At 37.7% G+C, this 20,726-nt stretch overlaps 1 protein-coding gene across 1 annotated transcript in view; it reads right to left on the reverse strand.

The window, feature by feature from the left end:
* ncs1b (neuronal calcium sensor 1b) overlaps positions 1-20,726 on the reverse strand; it is a 51,341-nt gene that overhangs the window by 18,883 nt on the left and 11,732 nt on the right. The window contains exon 4 of the mRNA XM_038287594.1: positions 16,424-16,448. Within this exon, the coding sequence (XP_038143522.1) occupies positions 16,424-16,448 (25 nt within the window). The remainder of the gene's footprint in view (positions 1-16,423; positions 16,449-20,726) is intronic.

The raw sequence follows: 20,726 nt of genomic DNA on the forward strand, positions 1-20,726 counted from the left end.
TCCTCGGGGTTGGAGGTAACTGGCAGCATTCCCTCCGAGGCAGGTCCGATGTGCAGACGCCTACTGTGCGTGGCCCTGTACTTCGGCATCGCTTCTAACCGGGACTGCAGCTTAACACAGAGTTCAGTGAGATCCGGCCTACGAAATGGCGGCGACCGTACAATCCATCCAGAGACACCGCCAACGACGCCATCTTCTTCGTCGGACATGAGGTCGACGGTGGCGGACTTCCAGAGTGCCACTTCCTCATCTGCTAGCACACTCTGCCTCGCTTTCAGCAGCTGAAAAAAAAAACAATGAATCAGCGCACTGCGTATGGACACAACACATCTATCAATGCACCTGAAAAATAGTCACCAAATAAAGTCTTACCCTCTTTCTTCTAGCCCGTATCCGAGCAGATTGCTTGGCAGCCTCCGCACCCAACGCGTTCTCAGGCTGCGTATATCTGAAGCTCCTGCGTACCGTCTCAAAATACGTCTTACAGGCAGCTGGAAAACAATTAAATGAGAGTGGTATGAATAAAAAATCAAACGCAAGTCACAGTAACAAGGAAGGAGAAAACATTAAAACAAGTCACTTACACACAATGTCGTCTTTATCAACATTGTGCAAATCTGGACTTGCTGATATGGCTCCGAGCAATAGGAGGTCACCGCCTCATTGTGAGGCGACATTAGTCTATGAAAACAAAATGTACAGCTATGATCGGTATCTATCCGTATCCATTTCCTTTTACCGCAGAATGAAAGCATATTCTTTAAATCTTACCCTTGCTCCAGTTCATAGCGCCTGCAATTAGTCTCCGAGTTGTGAAGACGGCGTACTGCTTCCTGTGAATCACAAAAAATACACTTTCATAAAGCTTGTTCTTGCAAGGCTACAATTAGCCGTAGCTTTAGGCTAGGCTGTTATTAGCCGTAGCTTTAGGCTAGGCTGCTATTAGCCGTAGCTTTAGGCTAGGCTGCTTTTAGCTTAGCAGGCAGTAATCGAACATATATTTACCGCTAGCATCTCTTCTTTGAGTTCGTCTTGTTCGACTGCAGCGTCGCCATCACGTCCAAGAGGAGTTTTACCCCGAAATCCCACATATTCCGCTCCAGACCGCCTGCACAAAGCAAAGCATACATCCTCCACTGTGGCTCCAGACCGCTCCGCTCTGAGTTTCTTGGAGATCGTAGAGAGCATGCGCGAGATGAACCAGGGTTTCCGCGGATCATTAAAAATAATTACAATTCATTCATTTTTTTTTTATCAAGGCCTTCATTGGCACTAAAATTATTTAAATATGTTTATCAAAGTATTTATAATTCTTTAATAAAAAATGCTTATAAAAACAATTTCGTCAGATGTATTATATCGCTATTAATTTGCGTGGAACTGATCATAAAGCCGTATGTTCGGAAAGGAAGCTCCAGGCGGAGAAAAGGCTAGAGGATATATATATATATACGTATATGTGTGTGTGTGTGTGTGTGTGTGTGAGTGTTTACATACATACAGGAGCCATGGAACTGTGCTTACAGCTCCTTCATATTTCATGTACACTAATAACCTGTGTACATGGTTCTTGTTGATGGCATTAAAATAATTTCTAATAGCATTAAAATAGAATTAAATTAGAGTCACTCATTCCTGTATGAACCCTGTGAGTGCTTAATTTAATATGACATATTAAAAAAATCCCACCATCATCCAGCATATGCTCAGTTTCTGCCCAAATATATATATAAATTTTTGTAGATTTTTGTAACGGGGATAAGGATAATTCAAAACTGCTTTTTTTGAATGAACTTGTTCTCTACTCCCAAACTCAGCATCTCTTTTCATTCCTGTAATAAGAAGTTTCTTTTGAATGGATTTGATTAAAGTTTAAGTCCCTCGGTATAAAATAAATATTTTGATGAAGATGAGAAATCTGCTTCCTCGTTGGTGAATAACCAATAGTTTGGATCCAATCTTTTAAATAAACGGTGTTATTTTTTTTTTTTTTATATATAAGAATTGTGCTATAATTTCTAGTCACCGATTTGTTGCTGCTATATTTTAATTTGACGAACCGGAATTTGTCGATGTTCTTTTTCCTGTTTGGTGCGATTGCAATTGCGGATCTTCACCTGGCCGGACCTTATAACCACAGTGTACCAATCTTCTGATGGCTACTTCCAACAGGATAATGCGCCATGTTATAAAGTGAATCATCTCAGACTCATTTCTTGAAAGTTTTCCACTTAAGTAATTGTGAATTGAGCATATTGACAGACAACATTTTATTTTTTCTCTTTTATTTTTAAAAATAATTACTGCTCTAAATGTATTACTCTGTCAGCTAAAGATCTGTTTTGGTCTCTATACTTTTAAATAAATCAATTCAAGCTAAAATGTAAGAGTCTATACTGAGCCTGATCTCTTTGTATCAGAGATTTTCTTACCTTTTAGAAAAATGTCACTTGGGTCATAGCTACGAGCCATATGGCACAATGAATGAGTGTGTGTAAGGAAGAGGCTTTTATTTTGTAGAGTCCCTTTAGTCTTATTTCGAAAGTCCATCATGGATGTGTGTCAAGGGAAGGGTCATGCCCAGCAGTGATATAGAATCCATTTCTAAATATGAAATCACTGGTTTTCCATGTTATTGGGTGAATAGATGCTGCATTAGAGCGTAAATGGGAGACTTTTATTGTAAAATTCGCTCTGGGGTGTGTTTTGAAAAGGTCCCTAGTGTCTAATAGAAACAAGCTGGTAGAGTTTGGGTCATAATGCTGAGCCATTTGCATCAATTAATACACGAGTATAATATAGAGGCTTTAATGTTTTAGAGTCACTGGAGTCTTATTTTGAAAGTCTAGCAGGGTTGTGTGTTGAGAAAAGGGTCCGACCCAGCAGTGATACTTGATGACTTTCCAATCGTTAAATCACTCTTTTCTCCTGTTATTAGGGCAGTAGATAAAGTGGCAATGGGAGGCTTTTATTTTGAAATTTGCTGTGGGGCATGTTTTGAAAAGCCCCCTAGAGTGTAATTTTAAAAAAGTGGTTGAGTTTGCGTCATAATGTTGAGCCATATGCTGGGAAAAAAAATATGAGTTTAATGTAGGGGCTTTTATTTTGTAGGGTCCCCGGAGTCTTATTTTGAAAGTCTATCAGGGTTGCGTGTGAAGGGAAGGGTCATGGCCAGTAGTCATATTGTATCCATTTCCAAATGTTAAATCAGTGTTGTCTCCCTCCATTAGATTAAAATGTGCTGTTTAAAGTGGCAGAGGTAAAATCCCTTTGAAGCTCGGTTACCTTGACGATGCTTAACGAGCCTGTCAGTGACAGAGAGACATGCGCTTCACTTTCGTTTCCTTTGTTCTCAGGCTTTTTTTAATGGGAATGTCATCTCCGAACAAACGAGTGCTGAAGACAAACCGTAAATGGTATCTAAAAAATTCTTTCAGTCTAAGCGACAGCTATCCTTTGTCTCCGATTGGGATAACTTTCAAGGATGTAGCTCATTCACAACCTTAATGGGAAGGAGAAATAAAAAGGTTTGTCCCACCTGCTGGTCTCATTAAATAACATGGAGTTCCATGGTAGAGGTGAGCTGTCAAAAGCAAAACTTCCCCTACGAACAAACGAGTGGTGAGCCAAAACCGTAAAAAGGTATTCAAAAAATTATTTCACCTTGGACATCAGCCATCTTTCAGCTTCGACTGTGCCAACTTTCATGTTTCTACTAAAAACTATTTGACCACGGTGATGATGTAAAAATGTGTTTTTTCTGAGTATAACGATTTTTCTCAGAATCAACGTTTTCCTATGCACGAACAAGTTAGCTAAACAGCTAAACCATAAATGATATTGAAGAAATTCCTTCAATGTGAGTGCTAGAAGGTTCTGAAGATGTTCTATACCAAGTTTCATGTTAGTACATCAAATAGTTAAGAAATGGGAGTGATACGAAAATATGTATCGTTTTGGATTTTGTCTGTGATCTTTGGAAAGTCTCTCATTGGATTTCTATTGGGGAAGTTTGGACTTCTTCGTGGTCTGGGCCAAACTGTTGGAAAACTGTAAATGCCACACACAAATTAGGGTTACATTTCCCGAATCCTGACAAAAATCCCTACATTTTGATGTATAATTTATTTCAATTGAGTGAAAAATGAGGGAGTGAGAAGAATTTGTTCGGAAAAACCGGAACAGCTCAAAAGCTAGAGCACGCACTCTAGCAGTTGAAGAATTCCGTCCATAGACTTCCATTATAAATCTGAAAATGTTAAAATTTTCTTTTAAAGTTTGAAGCTTCACTGAAGCAAAACTGTAAAAGTTAGCAAAAAGCTGAGTTAAACAGTAATAGCAGAAAGATATGGAAACATTTTTAAAGTTGAATGGTGTTTCTAGCTGAAAGTATGCTGAAGTAGTTAAAGGTCGAAGATGATAAAGTTTTAGCTGAATTTTGCTGAAATTTAAGAATTCTACATGCATTTCAATGGGACAAAAAAGCGCAGAAAAAGCAGAATATCGCGAAAACTACAAAAAATATCTTTACCAAAAGACATAGCACAATTCTCCTGAACAAGCTGAACGTTTTGATACCAAAATTGTTGAAATCGGTTGAAAACTGCGGGACTAGTTAGAGTCAGAACATTTTAAAGTGAACAACAATAAGTGGGAATGCATAATTGCTGTTCACTTTAAATTTTTCTGATTTTTTCTGATTCTAATCTTTTAACCTGTAGATAACGTGTGTACATTGTGTAAAACTACCTCCCTGAATACAAACAATGGATTCCTCAACTGAAACAAAAGGAGAGGCTCAATTATTGGAAACTCTTAAGACCAAAGTACATATAACCGATTCTCAGTTATTGGAAACTGACGAAAGGAAAGGACAGAAACCAGATTGTCAGTAATTGGAAACTGACGAACGCAAAGGACAGAAAACCGATTCTCAGTTATTGGAAACTGACGAAAGCAAAGGACAGAAACCAGATTCTCAGTTAGTAAAAACTAACGGAACCAATTCAAAAAACGAGGCGACTGACATCAAAGGTTGGTACAACACTTCTGAAGATAAAGGCTTTTTCTACGCTCTACAACAATCTACGAATCTACGTAAATTGCAGGATGAAAAAAAAGAAACAGAATACTTAAAACAAAGAATACAGCGTATTAAAGCCGAACTAAAGAAACAAAATTCAAATTATGACTCTCTGAATCAAGAGTTAAAAACACTGGAGCTAAATCATTTTTGATTGAGCAACACAAATCAGGCACATTTAAAAAAACTTCAAACGTGTAGAGAGACAATAGAGCAACAGAAGCAACGGATAAATAAACTGGAATCTGAAAATGCAGATCTTAGAAAGGATACACATAAACTAATTAGTTATAGAAATGAACTGTATGACAATGCAGTTAAACTGTCGACTTGCCAAGAAAATCTAGCTCATTCTACTTTGAAAAATGCAGAACTTCAAGATGAAATAAAAAAACTCAAAGAGAGGGAACAGTTTCATCTAAATAGAGAAGAGACGCTTAAAAGTAAGGAAATGAAAACTGATAAAGAAAAATTATTAACTAAACTAAAAAATAAGGACAACATAATTGAGAACCTGAAAGTGGGCACAGATTCACTAACTGCACGACTGCATAAAAGCGAAGAGGAACGTGACAAATTGAATAAAAAATTTTAAGAAAGTAATCTTCACCTTAAAGAGCAACTTAACATTAAGGCTGAATTTGCAATGACTGTAAAACTCAACGAGGAAGCGATTGAGAATTTAAGAGATTAAGTTAAAAGTATAACAGAAAGTGAAAGAGCGTTAGCTAAAACCAAAAAAGCAAATGAGTCACAGATAGAAAAACTAAATGAGGAGCTGGAAACAATTAAAACACAGAACAGAAACCTGGAGAACGAAGTTAAAACGCTGAGTGAGAATTTGGTAAATTGTAAAATATCCATTAATAACTTTAAAAAACAGCTTTCCAATAACCAGCTACAGATGACTGAACTTTCGAAACAGTTAGAGACTAATAAAAGAAAGTCGAATGAAAAAATCAGTGATTACATGGAAAAACTGGCAGCAGCTCAGTAAGAGCTGAAAAATGTTAATGAAGAAGCGACACATAAATATGAGAGCCTAGATACAGAAGTTAAACGTCGCACAGTAGAGTGTCATAAATATAAGAAAATAATCACGACACAGAAACAAGAAATTTGCAAACTGAACCTGGATAATAAAACACTTGAAAAGAACGTATCTGGTTTGAGTGAAAATTTAAGACAGGAAAAAGCTAAATATAAGAAGTTAGAAGAAGTGTGTAATAAGTACAAAGAGGATCTAAAAAGAGCATATGTAAATCCTGAAGTTAACATTATTCCCACTCTCAGAAACCAGTTAGATAATTAAAAAAAAACATTAGCAGAAAAGGAGGCAGTAATTCAGCAAAAAGAGACGGTAATTCAGGAACTTCAGGGAAAAGTGACCCAACAGGAAAAAGATGAAAGCGTAAAACTCTACCTGAAAAAGACTGATGCCAAAAAGCTTAAGGAAGAGTCGATATTTTTAAAAGCAGAGAACAGATTATTATATAAGGACCTCAAAGACCAAGAATATCAAATTGAACAGTTGAAAGATGAGATTAGAAAATTGAAATCACCAAAGAAATATAAATTGCCTTAAATTACTCCTCCTGTGTCTAAAATAAGATCCCAGATACCAGCTCACTTCCCCAAGCTTTAATCTGAATGGCGTTTTGTTCTACCAATTCATGCTTTTATCTGTTTTTTATTTATAGAATATATCAAACATATATATTATTTTAATTTTTAAAGTTCTTTTTAATCTCTGCACGTTTATTTTCCCCCCTCATATATAGTTTTCCAAAAATGTTTTTTATTTTTAATCATATCTATCTATTGATCGATCGGTAGATAGATATGTATAGATATATATCTATATATATTCTTTATATTCTTATCATGGGTTCTCTCCGGGTGCTCCGGCTGTCCAAAAAAGAATTTAGGTTAATTAGCTTCTCTAAATTGTGTTATATATGTATGTATATATATATTGTTTAAATTTGTAGAAAAAAGCAGATCCCAGACATGACAAAACTAGTCATTTCCTCTGAATTGGGTGATTCCATAATCATAATGTTTGCCACTCAGATGTCTCAATATTGATAAATAAAGAATGCGATAATTGAATATAAATGTAAAGTACGTTTTTTTTTTTTATGCTATGATTTCAAATGTATGTTTCATTATTTTATGGCAAATTTACTTATTTAGTTTTGCATGTCATATTGGTACATTATTTTGATAATTTTAGATTTATGATTAAATGGTGCAGTTATTCATTACATATAAAAAAAAAAAAAAACATTTTCCAAGCATTCCCACTTGATAAAACCTAAAAATGCCAGTCAGTGAAAAGAGTTTTATTCATAGCCCCTACGGCAAGTTGAAATGTTGGTTAAAATTCATATCTCCTCATATCTCTTTGATATGAAATTCAAAAATATTGTGAGATTAATACTGAAATATACTTCAATACCTGAAAAGATATTCAAAAGAATTAAAATGAAATGGTTTATTCTGATTTTAATTCAGGTAATGAGCCAAGCAACTCTTAAAAGATCACAAAGGAATTACTACTTACATTCACTAGGAAATTAAAAGGTGAACAAGTTTGTACCTTTTTAACAATTACTGCAGTTGAAAAGCCTTTATTAGCATTACACTAATTAAACCCTTATTGTTATTACATAGCAGTTCTTAATATGTTACTTCAGGTATTTTGAAAATTAACCCAGTCCTTCAGTTTGGAAGGTCTGCATATCGTCACACTAATCTCTAGCTCCCTCCAAACAGTACATGATTCAATGGATTTAACTTTGGAAATCTTAAGCTAAAATGCCATGTTAAAGGCCACGCTGATATCACTTTTAGTCCAAAGAAATCCATTGTTAAAATTAAGAGATTACTTTTAAAGTAATTTAACAGTGAATAGTAAATAGTTTACAGAGTAACTGGGCATCCCTGAAGCCACACTACGTCTTCCGCAAACTCTTTGCCTCTACCTTTAGTTTAGGTACTTAACAGACAGGCTGTCTTACAAAGTGAAATATTAGGAGCATTTTAAATATGTTTACTTCAAATAGGTTTTAGATCCTGTCACATTACACCCCCCCAACAAAAATCAGTTTATTGAGATGTAATGACAGACCAACACAGAGTAGCTCATGACAATTGAAACAAAAATATATAGTATGGTTTTCAAATGTGTAAAAACTTGAAAAGTGTAAGGTGCAAATGTATTCAGTCCCCTTAATGCTGATACTGCTTCATAAATTGAAATTCAGTGAAAACCTCTAAGGTTTGTGAGAGAACATCAGGGAACACACAGCACTGTAAAAACCAAGGAACTTTAAAGCTGATTTTTTTGGTTAAATATAAGACAATATTTCAAGCTTGAACTATTTATCATACACAGACTATCCCCTAATAGCGCAAAATGTGACACGACCTCAAACCCATTGAGCCATCGTAGACAGACAGGAGAGTAATTATTTAGAGAACCAGCAGAGGGGCCTAGACTAACTCTAAAGAAGCTGGGAAGATGGATGAAGGTAAATAGAGAATAATCCTGGAAAACAACCTGCTATAGGCAGCAGAGACCTGACACCAGAGTGGTGATTCACCTTTAATCTGGGTTAGGACCACATGCAGGGACGGTGTCAAGACGGTGTGTTTGAAAAACAATACCAAACCAACACCGAGACCAGACCAAGACCAAACCAAGTCCAAGACAGAGACCAAACCGAGAACGAGACTAAGACCAAACCAAGAACAAGACAGAGACCAAACCAAGAACGAGACTAAGACCAAACCAAGAACAAGACAGAGACCAAACCAAGAACGAGACTAAGACCAAACCAAGAACAAAACAGAGACCAAACCAAGAAAGAGACTAAGACCAAACCAAGTCCAAAACAGAGACCAAACCAAGAACGAGACAGAGACCAAACCAAGAACGAGACTAAGACCAAACCAAGAACAAGACAGAGACCAAACCAAGAAAGAGACTAAGACCAAACCAAGTCCAAAACAGAGACCAAACCAAGAACGAGACTAAGACCAAACCAAGAACAAGACAGAGACCAAACCAAGAAAGAGACTAAGACCAAACCAAGTCCAAAACAGAGACCAAACCAAGAACGAGACTAAGACAAACCAAGAACGAGACTAAGAGCAAACCAAGAACAAGACAGAGACCAAACCAAGAAAGAGACTAAGACCAAACCAAGTCCAAAACAGAGACCAAACCAAGAACGAGACTAAGAGCAAACCAAGAACAAGACAGAGACCAAACCAAGAAAGAGACTAAGACCAAACCAAGTCCAAAACAGAGACCAAACCAAGAACGAGACGAAGACCAAACCAAGAACAAGACAGAGACCAAATCAAGAAAGAGACTAAGACCAAACCAAGAACAAGACAGAGACCAAACCAAGAACGAGACTAAGACCAAACCAAGTCCAAAACAGAGACCAAACCAAGAACGAGACTAAGACCAAACCAAGAACGAGACTAAGACCAAACCAAGAACAAGACAGAGACCAAACCAAGAAAGAGACTAAGACCAAACCAAGTCCAAAACAGAGACCAAACCAAGAACGAGACTAAGACCAAACCAAGAACGAGACTAAGACAAACCAAGAACGAGACTAAGAGCAAACCAAGAACAAGACAGAGACCAAACCAAGAAAGAGACTAAGACCAAACCAAGTCCAAAACAGAGACCAAACCAAGAACGAGACTAAGAGCAAACCAAGAACAAGACAGAGACCAAACCAAGAAAGAGACTAAGACCAAACCAAGTCCAAAACAGAGACCAAACCAAGAACGAGACGAAGACCAAACCAAGAACAAGACAGAGACCAAATCAAGAAAGAGACTAAGACCAAACCAAGAACAAGACAGAGACCAAACCAAGAACGAGACTAAGACCAAACCAAGTCCAAAACAGAGACCAAACCAAGAACGAGACTAAGACCAAACCAAGAACGAGACTAAGACCAAACCAAGAACAAGACAGAGACCAAACCAAGAAAGAGACTAAGACCAAACCAAGTCCAAAACAGAGACCAAACCAAGAACGAGACTAAGACCAAACCAAGAAAGAGACTAAGACCAAACCAAGTCCAAAACAGAGACCAAACCAAGAACGAGACTAAGACCAAACCAAGAACGAGACTAAGAGCAAACCAAGAACAAGACAGAGACCAAACCAAGAAAGAGACTAAGACCAAACCAAGTCCAAAACAGAGACCAAACCAAGAACGAGACTAATACCAAACCAAGAACAAGACAGAGACCAAATCAAGAAAGAGACTAAGACCAAACCAAGAACAAGACAGAGACCAAACCAAGAACGAGACAGAGACCAAACCAAGAACAAGACAGAGACCAAACCAAGAACGAGACTAAGACCAAACCAAGAACGAGACAGAGACCAAACCAAGAAAGAGACTAAGACCAAACCAAGTCCAAAACAGAGACCAAACCAAGAATGAGACTAAGACCAAACCAAGAACAAGACAGAGACCAAACCAAGAACGAGACTAAGACCAAACCAAGTCCAAGACAGAGACCAAACTAAGAACGAGACTAAGACCAAACCAAGTCCAAGACAGAGACCAAACCAAGAATGAGACTAAGACCAAACCAAGAACAAGGCCGAGACTAAACAAGGAACAAGACCAAACCAAGACTGAGACTAAACCAAGACCAAGACAGAGACCAAACCCAGACCAAGACTGAGACCAAATCAAGACTAAGACTGAGACCAAAACAAGACTAAGACCAAACCAGGACTGAGGAGGAATGTTTAGAACTTTTCAAAATATTTCAGGGAATTCATTTTTTGCACACTATTAATGGAACAATGGTAAATTAATCAACCAAAATTACTTCTTTACATTAAACTAATAATTGCCATAGGTACACATTTTCTACAATTCATTCATTGGCTTACATTGCGTGAAAGTTATATAAGGAATTGTAGAGAATAGTAAAAATAAATAATAATTTTCTAAACAAGGATTAAAAAAGTGTAAAAAGTCTCTTTTTAAAGGAGTAGTTATTATATTTTATATGATAAAAAAAACCCTAAAAGAACTAGTTATTGCCAATATTACTGATAGTTAATATCTAATTTTGAGCAAGCTTTGAAATTTCAAATTTGATTCTCCCAACTTTTTTTCTGCCCTACAGAGTGATTTTTCCTAAATCTAACATGAATAAGAGTACAATAAAAAACTTTTTAACAACTGATATATTTTTGTCCTCATAACTATGAACACCACAAAGGCTACTGCTCCTAAAAATACATATCAATATTTTTTATTAAAATTAATGCAGACTTGTCAATTCAATCAAATGGCATGGATTTCTTTTTTAGTCTGCTTAAATAATTTATGAATGATTGAAACTTCCATTAAAATTGTCAAAGTCAATAGATTCAGTGTCTGCTTCTAAAAATAACCTAGCCAATAGGAGATGGAAAAACATGAAAAAAAGTCGGTAGTCACAATTGCAGCTACTGTATGATGCAACTCCTCACATCGCCCCTGTCAGAAACCCTCACTAACACCATTGGAAGGTGTAGAATTGGGTTTTCATTTGAAAGGTTGCTTTTGTGGCAAATAGAACACTGTTGCATAAGTGTTGATATGTGTGTTTTACACTATAGAGTATATATTTAGGGCGAGACCGCCACCCCTGACCACATACAACCAAAGCTAAAGAGATATGGTTTAGACCAAAGGATATCCATGTGTAAGAGTGGCCTAGTCAAAGTTCACACCTGAATGAGTTTGATCATCTGAAGCAAGACTTGAAATTTGATTCTTTGTATGTGATGTGGACTCCCTCTCAGCCACAGAGAGTTGAGGAGTTGAAGGACAACAGAAACCAGTGTTACACCATCTTCTGTGCCACATCATATATGGTGATCCACGGGGGACAAAATATAATGACACATTGGTAAGCAGATTTGATGGCGTGGTGAAGTGAGTAGGGTTGTCAAAAGTATCGAAACTCAAAAAAGTATCGATACTGAAATGTTGTATCTGGATACAATACTTGTTTTTAAAAGTATCGATACAGTGCCGTCACCAGTGGCACCTAAGCAGTCATTCATCTAAAGTGCAGAATAGAGGACAATGCACTTTCTGAACACTGTGTGATTGAATAATTCTGTGCTCTTTTCGGTTTCAGACTTTTTTTTTTGTAAGAGGTGCAGCTGCTAAGAATTATTTTTGTTTCTTAACTGGTTTGGCTAGTGTCATTGTTATGTGTGCAAAGCATAGCCAAGGAAGAAACACTTAATTTGAATTTTATAAGTTTTTTATCAAGCTTGCATAATATTATGCACAGCATACAACCTTTATTGTGTTTATTTATTGTATTTTATTTATTAATGAAAATATTTCTGTTGAATTTTGGAGTCTTTGTTTTTATCCTTGTGGTATCGAAAATGGTATCGAGTATCGAATATTTTCCTTAGTATCGGTATCGAGTTGAAAAGTTTAGTATCGTGACAACCCTAGAAGTGAGCAGTGCATAATTTCGACTACAGGGAGCTGAAATATCAAGCAACTAATTTCCATGTTTCTCAACTCAACCATTAAACCTGACAGACCCAGAGTTATGGTGAAGATAAATGACCAGGAATGTCTGTCTGTAGATGTACTGTACTGGCCTTCTAAAGCATACCATCAAAAGAGTATAAACTACTGACTCAAGGGGCTCAATATTTAGATTTTAGATTAATATATAAAAATGTGACTTCTTAGTTTTGAAGTTTGCAGTTTGATAGCATATACTGTAACCAATTCATTTCAAACTGGTTGTATTTACAATGTTTATCTTTTGATAAATATTAAACCATTCTTTCACTTAACTCAGCCTGTTTGAGAGCTTGCACCAAAATGAGATGCATATGAGTTAGTGCTAAATCATCAGGGTCTTTGCTACATTTCTCATCAAACTCACATTAGTAAATTTACACTCCACCGTTGCTCCAGGGTACGGTAAGCAGCGCACCGCGAAGTAAACATGTTTTCACTGTCAGCTTTTTACCAGATTCTGTTTCTCTTATTCCCAGGAACACATCGTGTCCAACAGATCATTGTCGTGACACTAGTGCTAATACCCACACGCAGTCAGACTGTACGTGATGCAGTGTGATGCTGCCATGTCTAGGAACGTAACAGATACTGTATCAGATACTGTAAACTGTATCAGACCATGCTGGTGATCTGACAACGCTAAAGTATTCATCATTGGCTCTAACTTCTATTGGCATCTACCGTGGTGGTTTGCTAAAGAGCTGTGCAGGACCTTACTTTTGCTCCTGCCTCGCTGGCAGGCACATCACTGAGCCACGGGATTTTGCTATTGATTTCAGGTAGGCCTCCGGCATACTAATGATGTTCCCTTAGAGGAGAGTTAAAATAGGAGCGAACTTAATGCACAACAGAAGCATTTATCTAACCCCGCTAATTCTTCTGTGTATGTGTCTGTGCTCTAATTACACGCCATCTGGCATTTCCCCTGGTAAAATTCCCTCTCATCCCTCACACTTGGCCGTGTTGATTGCTGCTGATCTTAGAGTGAGGACTCATGCAAAAATCTCTGTGAAAGACACCGAGGGTGATAGTGAGCTACAGGCTGTGCAGTCGGCGGGGTGGAGATTTGAGAGCGCCAGTGTGGGGGGGTTATTCTGCCCAAGTGCACTGATGTGGCCCAACAGAGAGGCCTGCTCGAAGACTCTGGAACTTCCAGCAGCAATATCGAATGCTGCAGCTACTGTTGGCTCAAAAGTGGCTCGGCTCTTTCCCTCCGTGCAGCTCCTAATAGGGGGCATGAAGAGAAACTAGCTCTGGAGTCAGAGCTCCTCTCATGCATGTAGAATTTGACCATGTAATGCGAAACCAAGGCAAGAGAACTGAACTGTGAAGATGGAAGAGAGATGACTTCCGTGGAGAATTCTTGTCTGACATTCACTGTTCTTTGCTCTGAACACAAACAAGCAACTAAGAAAAGTGATGTATTTTCCCAAACTTCAGTCATTTGTGAAATGAAGCTGCACTTTCTTATGGCTGCGTCACTCTCCACATATTTACAACCCAACAAAGTCGATCCTATTTTCCTCAATATTTTCTCTTATTCTGCTCTAAACCTTTTTTTCCCCCCAAATCAATAAGCCCCATGGACATAAGAGCAAAGATCCCTAAACAAGATGATACTGGTAGTGAAGGTCAAACTTACTAATAGCTACAAAAAAAACAAGGAAAGGATTAGTAATCGGCAGCTTTGTGGAGGCTCTGTGTCCATAAAATGCTCTTTGCAACAATGTTCTTCCACTTTACCTTTTTCAATGTTTTGTTCTTTAGGAAAAACTCTGTTCTAATATATTCAGCTGGAGATAAACTGTGCATAAATAAGAAGTGTAAGGGAAAGGACAATTGATATGTTTTGTATACGTTTTTTGAATATTTTTAAAATATGTGTAATATTTAGACTTGATCGATTTTATACATGAATGAGGTCCAGCCCATCCTTTAGGGAACATCTCACAGAGTGCATGTTTTATCTGTTATACGTCACGTCTAGAGAATTACGGAGTGAACCAAAGCAGTGTTAATCAGAAGGAAAGAAAATACTCCAGAGAAGCTAAAGAAATCCATAACTCAGGTGAGAGCATCTGGATAACTATTAGCTGTTATTTGTGTAAATCTGCCCTTTATGGGTAAGTGAAAAGAAGACAGCCATTAATGTAAGAAAGACAAAACCTTTATATGTTGCAGTTTGCCACAAGCTATTTAGAGGATGACAAAACATGAAGAGGGTGTTTTGGTTGGAAAAGACCATTTTCAGCTCTGAGGCTTGCATCCAAATTCTGTGAGATGAAAAAATAGCCATTTTCATCCTACTGAATTCATCCCCACCAGCCAACATGTTGAGTTTTAATCAGCAGGGATGGAAACGGGTTGGAGTGGACAATGAAAAATGGTGAATACTGGGCTACAGTGGTAGAAAGCAGCAAAATAACATCAAAGAAGTAAAAGATGCCACCCTTTAAGTTATAGTTGTAAAAGCTTTTAATTTGACTGCTACATTAGGGGTCAGTATTGGCATGGGTGCTTCGAAACATGTCATGATACTTGGGTCACGATACGACATTATCACCATCTTGCAATATTATTTTTTATTGTGATATTTTTCCCAGCTATCAAAATTAAATGTATGTGAGTGGTGTAATATGTTCATCAGAAGATATTCATCTCTCAGTTATTTTGATATCCATATTGTTAGGGGTTTGAGTCAGTCCCCGTCTTCAGGGCTGGTTATACTCCCGCAGAAGTGTGTCGCAGTGAGCTTGTCGCAGATATTTTTGATTTATGCCCAATATTGAAGCGTTGTCTGTGCTATGTTATTCCACAAGAGGGTCAGTCACAAACTAGCTGTGGGTCTAGTTGCGGGAATCCAGGTGGAAAAAGGCTCCCAGTGTTCTCACGCACCTCGCTATTCTCACTGGTCCATCTTCATGAGTCGTTTTCCACAATGGCGATCATACAAACAAAACAAGCCGGTAAGGTACCAAACAGGAAATACGCATAGAGTAGAGTGGATGTAGATTTGACCAATCAAATTCCTCCTGTCTGCACTCACCTACAATTTCGGAGAGGTGCACCAGAGTGTCTGCGGAAGGGGCGGGGCATATCTGCGTTCACTGCGACACACACACAGACGACCTCGTTTCTGAGCATAAATCAGCCTTTCCACTGTGACTGTCCATTTTCCTTTCATTGTTTTAGGTAAAAATGTTTCGTTTTTTTTTTAATCGTTACTAGGAACTGAAAGATTGATAATATATCATGCAGCAAAAAATCATGATATATCGCCAAATCGAATTTTTCCTACACCCCTATTCTTCACATCTTTTTCCATTTAAAATCATACATGTAATGCTTTGCATTGATTGATTACATTAGATTACTTTCTCATAAAACACACTAAATTCTGTGGCACACTAAATATGCCTTTTGCAAATAAGAGTGAAAAGGTTAGGTAGGAATGCATCATGGAAATGTTTGTATCGGTTTTATCAGCCTTCAACGTCATTTATCCACGGTGACGCTTCAAAGTCGTTCTATTTTCAGAACTCATCTGTCTTTAGGGAAGAGTGAAGGAGATGGCTTCAAATCGACTGCTAAAACACTTTTAACAGACTGAGAAAACCAACTCCTGAATAAAATACACCAAAGTTAGATTAGCTAATAGCCAGTGTGAGAAGTTTTGATATATTACCGGTTTTAAGTGAATACAGAAAAAATCGAATTAAAAGTAAATGTACACACTTACCACTGCTGAACTTCTTTTTCTGTGACTGTAAGAAAAGAAAAGAGTGACATTAGAAAAGAGCTTTGTCCTAGAAAAACTAGTCAAGTAGTTAATCATCATGGCCTAAACCTTTCCAGCACATATATGCTGAGCCAAAAACATATATATATATATATATATATATATATATATATATATATATATATATATATATATATATATATATATATATATATGAGCACATATGCAAATATTAAAAAGTATCACCATTTCAGCCATCGATTAACTAACTGATTAAAGCATGTCTAAAGATAGAGTACGGAAAAAATAAATGGAAGCCACCAAAAAGACGGGGGGTGAAGGTCAGCCACAGGTTTAGAGGAAAATACGTCCTAGAAGCAGGATGTGTTGTTATGCCCACACAGGCAGCAACAGATCTGAGGAACAGATCCCACGTGGTTTCCACTTGATAAGTTACTTTGTCTGAACTAACCAAAGCAATTTTCAGCTCTCTGGCTCCCAGGGATTCTATAATGAAAATGAGGACTGAAAATCAATAACTTTAGTTTAACCAAACCCTCCTTCTAAACTCTCATTGTGCTGATGCACCACTTTTATTGAGTAGAGGTTTGAACAAAGAGCTTTAAACCACAACAGCCCAACATTTGAGTTAAACACCAATAGCATTTAATCTAATGTTTAGCCTGAATAACCTCACTGTCATGGCAGCCATTCCTGTATTCAACCCATAATAAAGCATTACATCTTTACTCTTTCTACATACAACTGGAACACATATCAATAAGTGGTAAAAAAGGAGACAACACAGTGTTAAGATTACAAAAACTCTTCTGTTAAATTTACACATTATTTCTAAGAATATAGCTGAATCACATAGAAGCTGGTTGAAAAGGTTTCAGCTTTTGTCTGCGCTTATCTCCATCTCGACTTGTTCTGCTCAGCTCTTAGCCAGGAAACCCAGCATGTGACCTCTTCCAGGAAAGGAAATGTCAGGTCGAGCTCAAAACTGACAGGTAAGTTGAGCTACTATTAAACTGGCCTTTACAGTAACTGAAGACAAAAAAAAAATATGGAGCAATTTAACTTTTCTACAAATATTACAAAAAAAATATCTCGGATAACTTGGTGAGAGGTGATGGAAAATGAATACAGCCCTTATTTAAAACTTTCCATCATGCCCCTCCTCGGCCTATTGCTGTACACTGTAGATCTGCCGGCTGAAAGGCTACAAAAACTGGCCAGTAATAAATTGTGGACTAAAGAAGCGACCTCTGCCTCATAGGACAAGTGAGAATCAATTTTTATCTCCACCAAAGAGGTTTTGTGTTCGGTCGTCCTCGTTTGTCTGTTAGCAGACTTAATTAGAACACATAGTATACAGCAAATACAGGGGGCCGAAATGAGTTTCCTTCGCAGGGTGGCTGGGCGCACCCTTTGAGATTGGGTGAGGAGCTCAGTTACCCGGGAGGAGCTCGGAGTAGAGTCGTTGCTCCTCAACGTCGAAAGACGCCAGCTGAGGTGGCTGGGGCATCTGTCCCAGATGCCTCCTAGTCACCTCCCTAAGGAGGCGTTCCAGGCATGTCTATTGGGAGGAGACCTCGTGGAGGCAGAGGACACACTGTAGGGACTACCTCTCTCTGCTGGCCTGGCGTCGCCTTGGGGTCCCCGCAGAGCAGCTGGAGAAGGTGTGTGTTGATCAGGAAATCTGGGCATCTCTGCTTAGACTGCTGTCTCCGGATAATGAGGTGAAGAATGGATGGATGGATTTATCCAACTATGTCTTCATGGACATAGTAATTACATTTACCAGAGGTGCATCTAAAGAATGATTGATTAAATTTTGGTGATGATCCAGATCATAATCCAGATACAGTTTCTTTTTTTAACTCTTTAACATTATTTGGCGGAATGAGCAGTTCCCCCCTAAACCAGTCAGTGGCAGCACCGAGTGTTTACAGCTTTTGCAGCGGATGTATTATACTGAAGACAAAAACAAAACAAAAGTACAATAAAGCACAATAAAGGGCTGAAAAAAGACGAAAGCAGAGTGCAGAGCAAATGAAAGTGGGAGCAGAACAGACACCAGAGGCTGCAGAAAGACACTCTGTGCCTCATTTATAAATTTATAAACTGATTTTAAGGAAATTCTTAACCAAAGGAGCACCTCATTCCAAGAAGCAATTCATAAAGATGTGATAATGATCTAGTTCATGTGCAAGTTTGAGTAAGTCGCGATATGGGCCAACAAATGCTGCTTGGTCAGAGCTCTCAGAGTGCCGTTTTAGTTACGGTGTAGAATAGGGGTCTGCCACATGTGGCTCTAAGACGCCTTCACTGGAGCTCTAACCAAACAGAATAAAAATGACTAAATATGAAGGCAATTGTGTCGCAGCTCTTTGTGTGTAGTTTTTGTGCGATATCTGCAGAGAAGATCTACAAAACCAGGTCAACTGTGGTACACAGCTGGTTTAAAAGTAATCTAATGTTTTGAGGAGTATCAGTAGAAATGTTTATTTTTTAATGTACGAAATTTCAAACTCTTAGTTTTCAATGCTAATGTAATCTAATGAATGCCAAAGTTGAAGGTGATAGTGTTGCTGTTTAAACCATATTTTCTCTCATTAACGATGCCTACATGAATAAATATCGTTTAGTGCAATTCAAAGTAAGTCCTTTATTAATGTAGCCTGTATAAAACTGCTGTTTTAAGTATTTCTGGTTTTGTTCGTGGGGCTGCATAATGTTTTTACAATTTTTAATGGTCATATTTAATAAATATTAACTATATTTTCTCTTAAACCCCCCCTCCAACCCTCTATTGTATAAAGATCTGGTGAATAGCGGGAGCTCAGTGAAATCACTGTCATGTTCATGGAACCAGCTACGAGTTCATTTGAGCGTTGTGATAGAGTGAATTATCCTGCTGGGATAAGCCATCACATAAAGGGTACTGTAGACTGTGGCAGAGGGAAAGAAATAGACAATGATTGTTTTCAGTTAGTGATTTCAAACCATGTAGCAGAGGGACCAAAATGTGCCAAGAATATATCCCCCCCTACAACCTCGATTATTTGAATGTTGCAGCTAAAAATGAAGACCAATTAATTAGGCAGTGTCTTTTAATCTGATATTGTTCACCATTGGTAAACTGTTGTGAATTGCAGCATTAGCTTCCTGTTCTTTGCTACCAGGATTGTGGTTTTAGGCTACCGTAGCCAATCTATGATGTTCTGCAATGTGTTGATATCCTGAATACATGAATCCAAACCAGTGACAGTGACCTTGGCATTGAAGAGAATATTTGGTATTGTAAATAGAAAAAAAATTCAAATATAACACAAAATTCAAACAAAGAAATATCAAATATTGCGACTGAAAAAGTAACACTATTCTTTCCGGGGAAATCAGGGGCAGGTATAAACTAAAGGCTCCTTCAAGGGCCTTCTGCAGGTAAATGACTAGGAGAACCAGAAAAACAGAAGGCCCCTGAAGGAGCCTTCAGGTTAACACTGCACCCCATGCAAAAACAGTACCAGCTTGTGGTGACATTGTTAACTAAAGAAACTCTGACACTGAAATCATATTTCTTTAAGTAAAAGCTGCAGCATAAATAGGAGTATCAGCTTTTCAATAGAAATGTTTCATTTTTTATTGTTAAAAATTTAAATCTCTTAATTTTCAATGTCATTTTTGACGTTGACACAAGCTGTCACTGGTTTAGCTCCATACATATATCACTTGTGACAATTTCTCTCATTTCTATCATCCCACGCCACTTTCCATACTGACCTTTTACATCAAGGCATTTTCTCTATACAAATGCCTGATGCTAAATGGATATCATGTCATTTCAAACCAATCAAAAATATCAATAAATCACTATTATCTAAAACCCAGACCAGCCTTACTTTAAGTCACTTCTATTCTCTTTCTTCCCAACTCTGATTATCTGTTTGAAATCCAGCAGCTTTACATCATCTAGAGTCTCACCTCTCAGTTTCACTGAATGTTAAAGTGGTGCAGAAGAACCACAGTGCAGCTGTGCTCTGCTAGGCACCCTGTTCTACCTTAAGTTTTTTAAGGTGCTAAGTTGGACTCAGATAACGTGCGGATTGCGTCATCGCACCAACTTAAAAAGAACATTAAACCAGTAAAGTGGTTAATTGGCCAGAATAACCCATGTCCACTGTGCCTGTTCTTCATCTTGTCACCTTGTCTTGTTTTCTTTTGTTCCGTCTCTGATTAATGGTGTTGTCAGAAATTGTTTTAAAAATCCAGAAAATCTGATTCATAGTCTGCACAT

The sequence above is a fragment of the Cyprinodon tularosa genome, unplaced genomic scaffold, assembly GCF_016077235.1.
Source record: "Cyprinodon tularosa strain WSP-4 unplaced genomic scaffold, ASM1607723v1 ctg240, whole genome shotgun sequence".
In the NCBI taxonomy this organism is placed as follows: domain Eukaryota; kingdom Metazoa; phylum Chordata; class Actinopteri; order Cyprinodontiformes; family Cyprinodontidae; genus Cyprinodon; species Cyprinodon tularosa.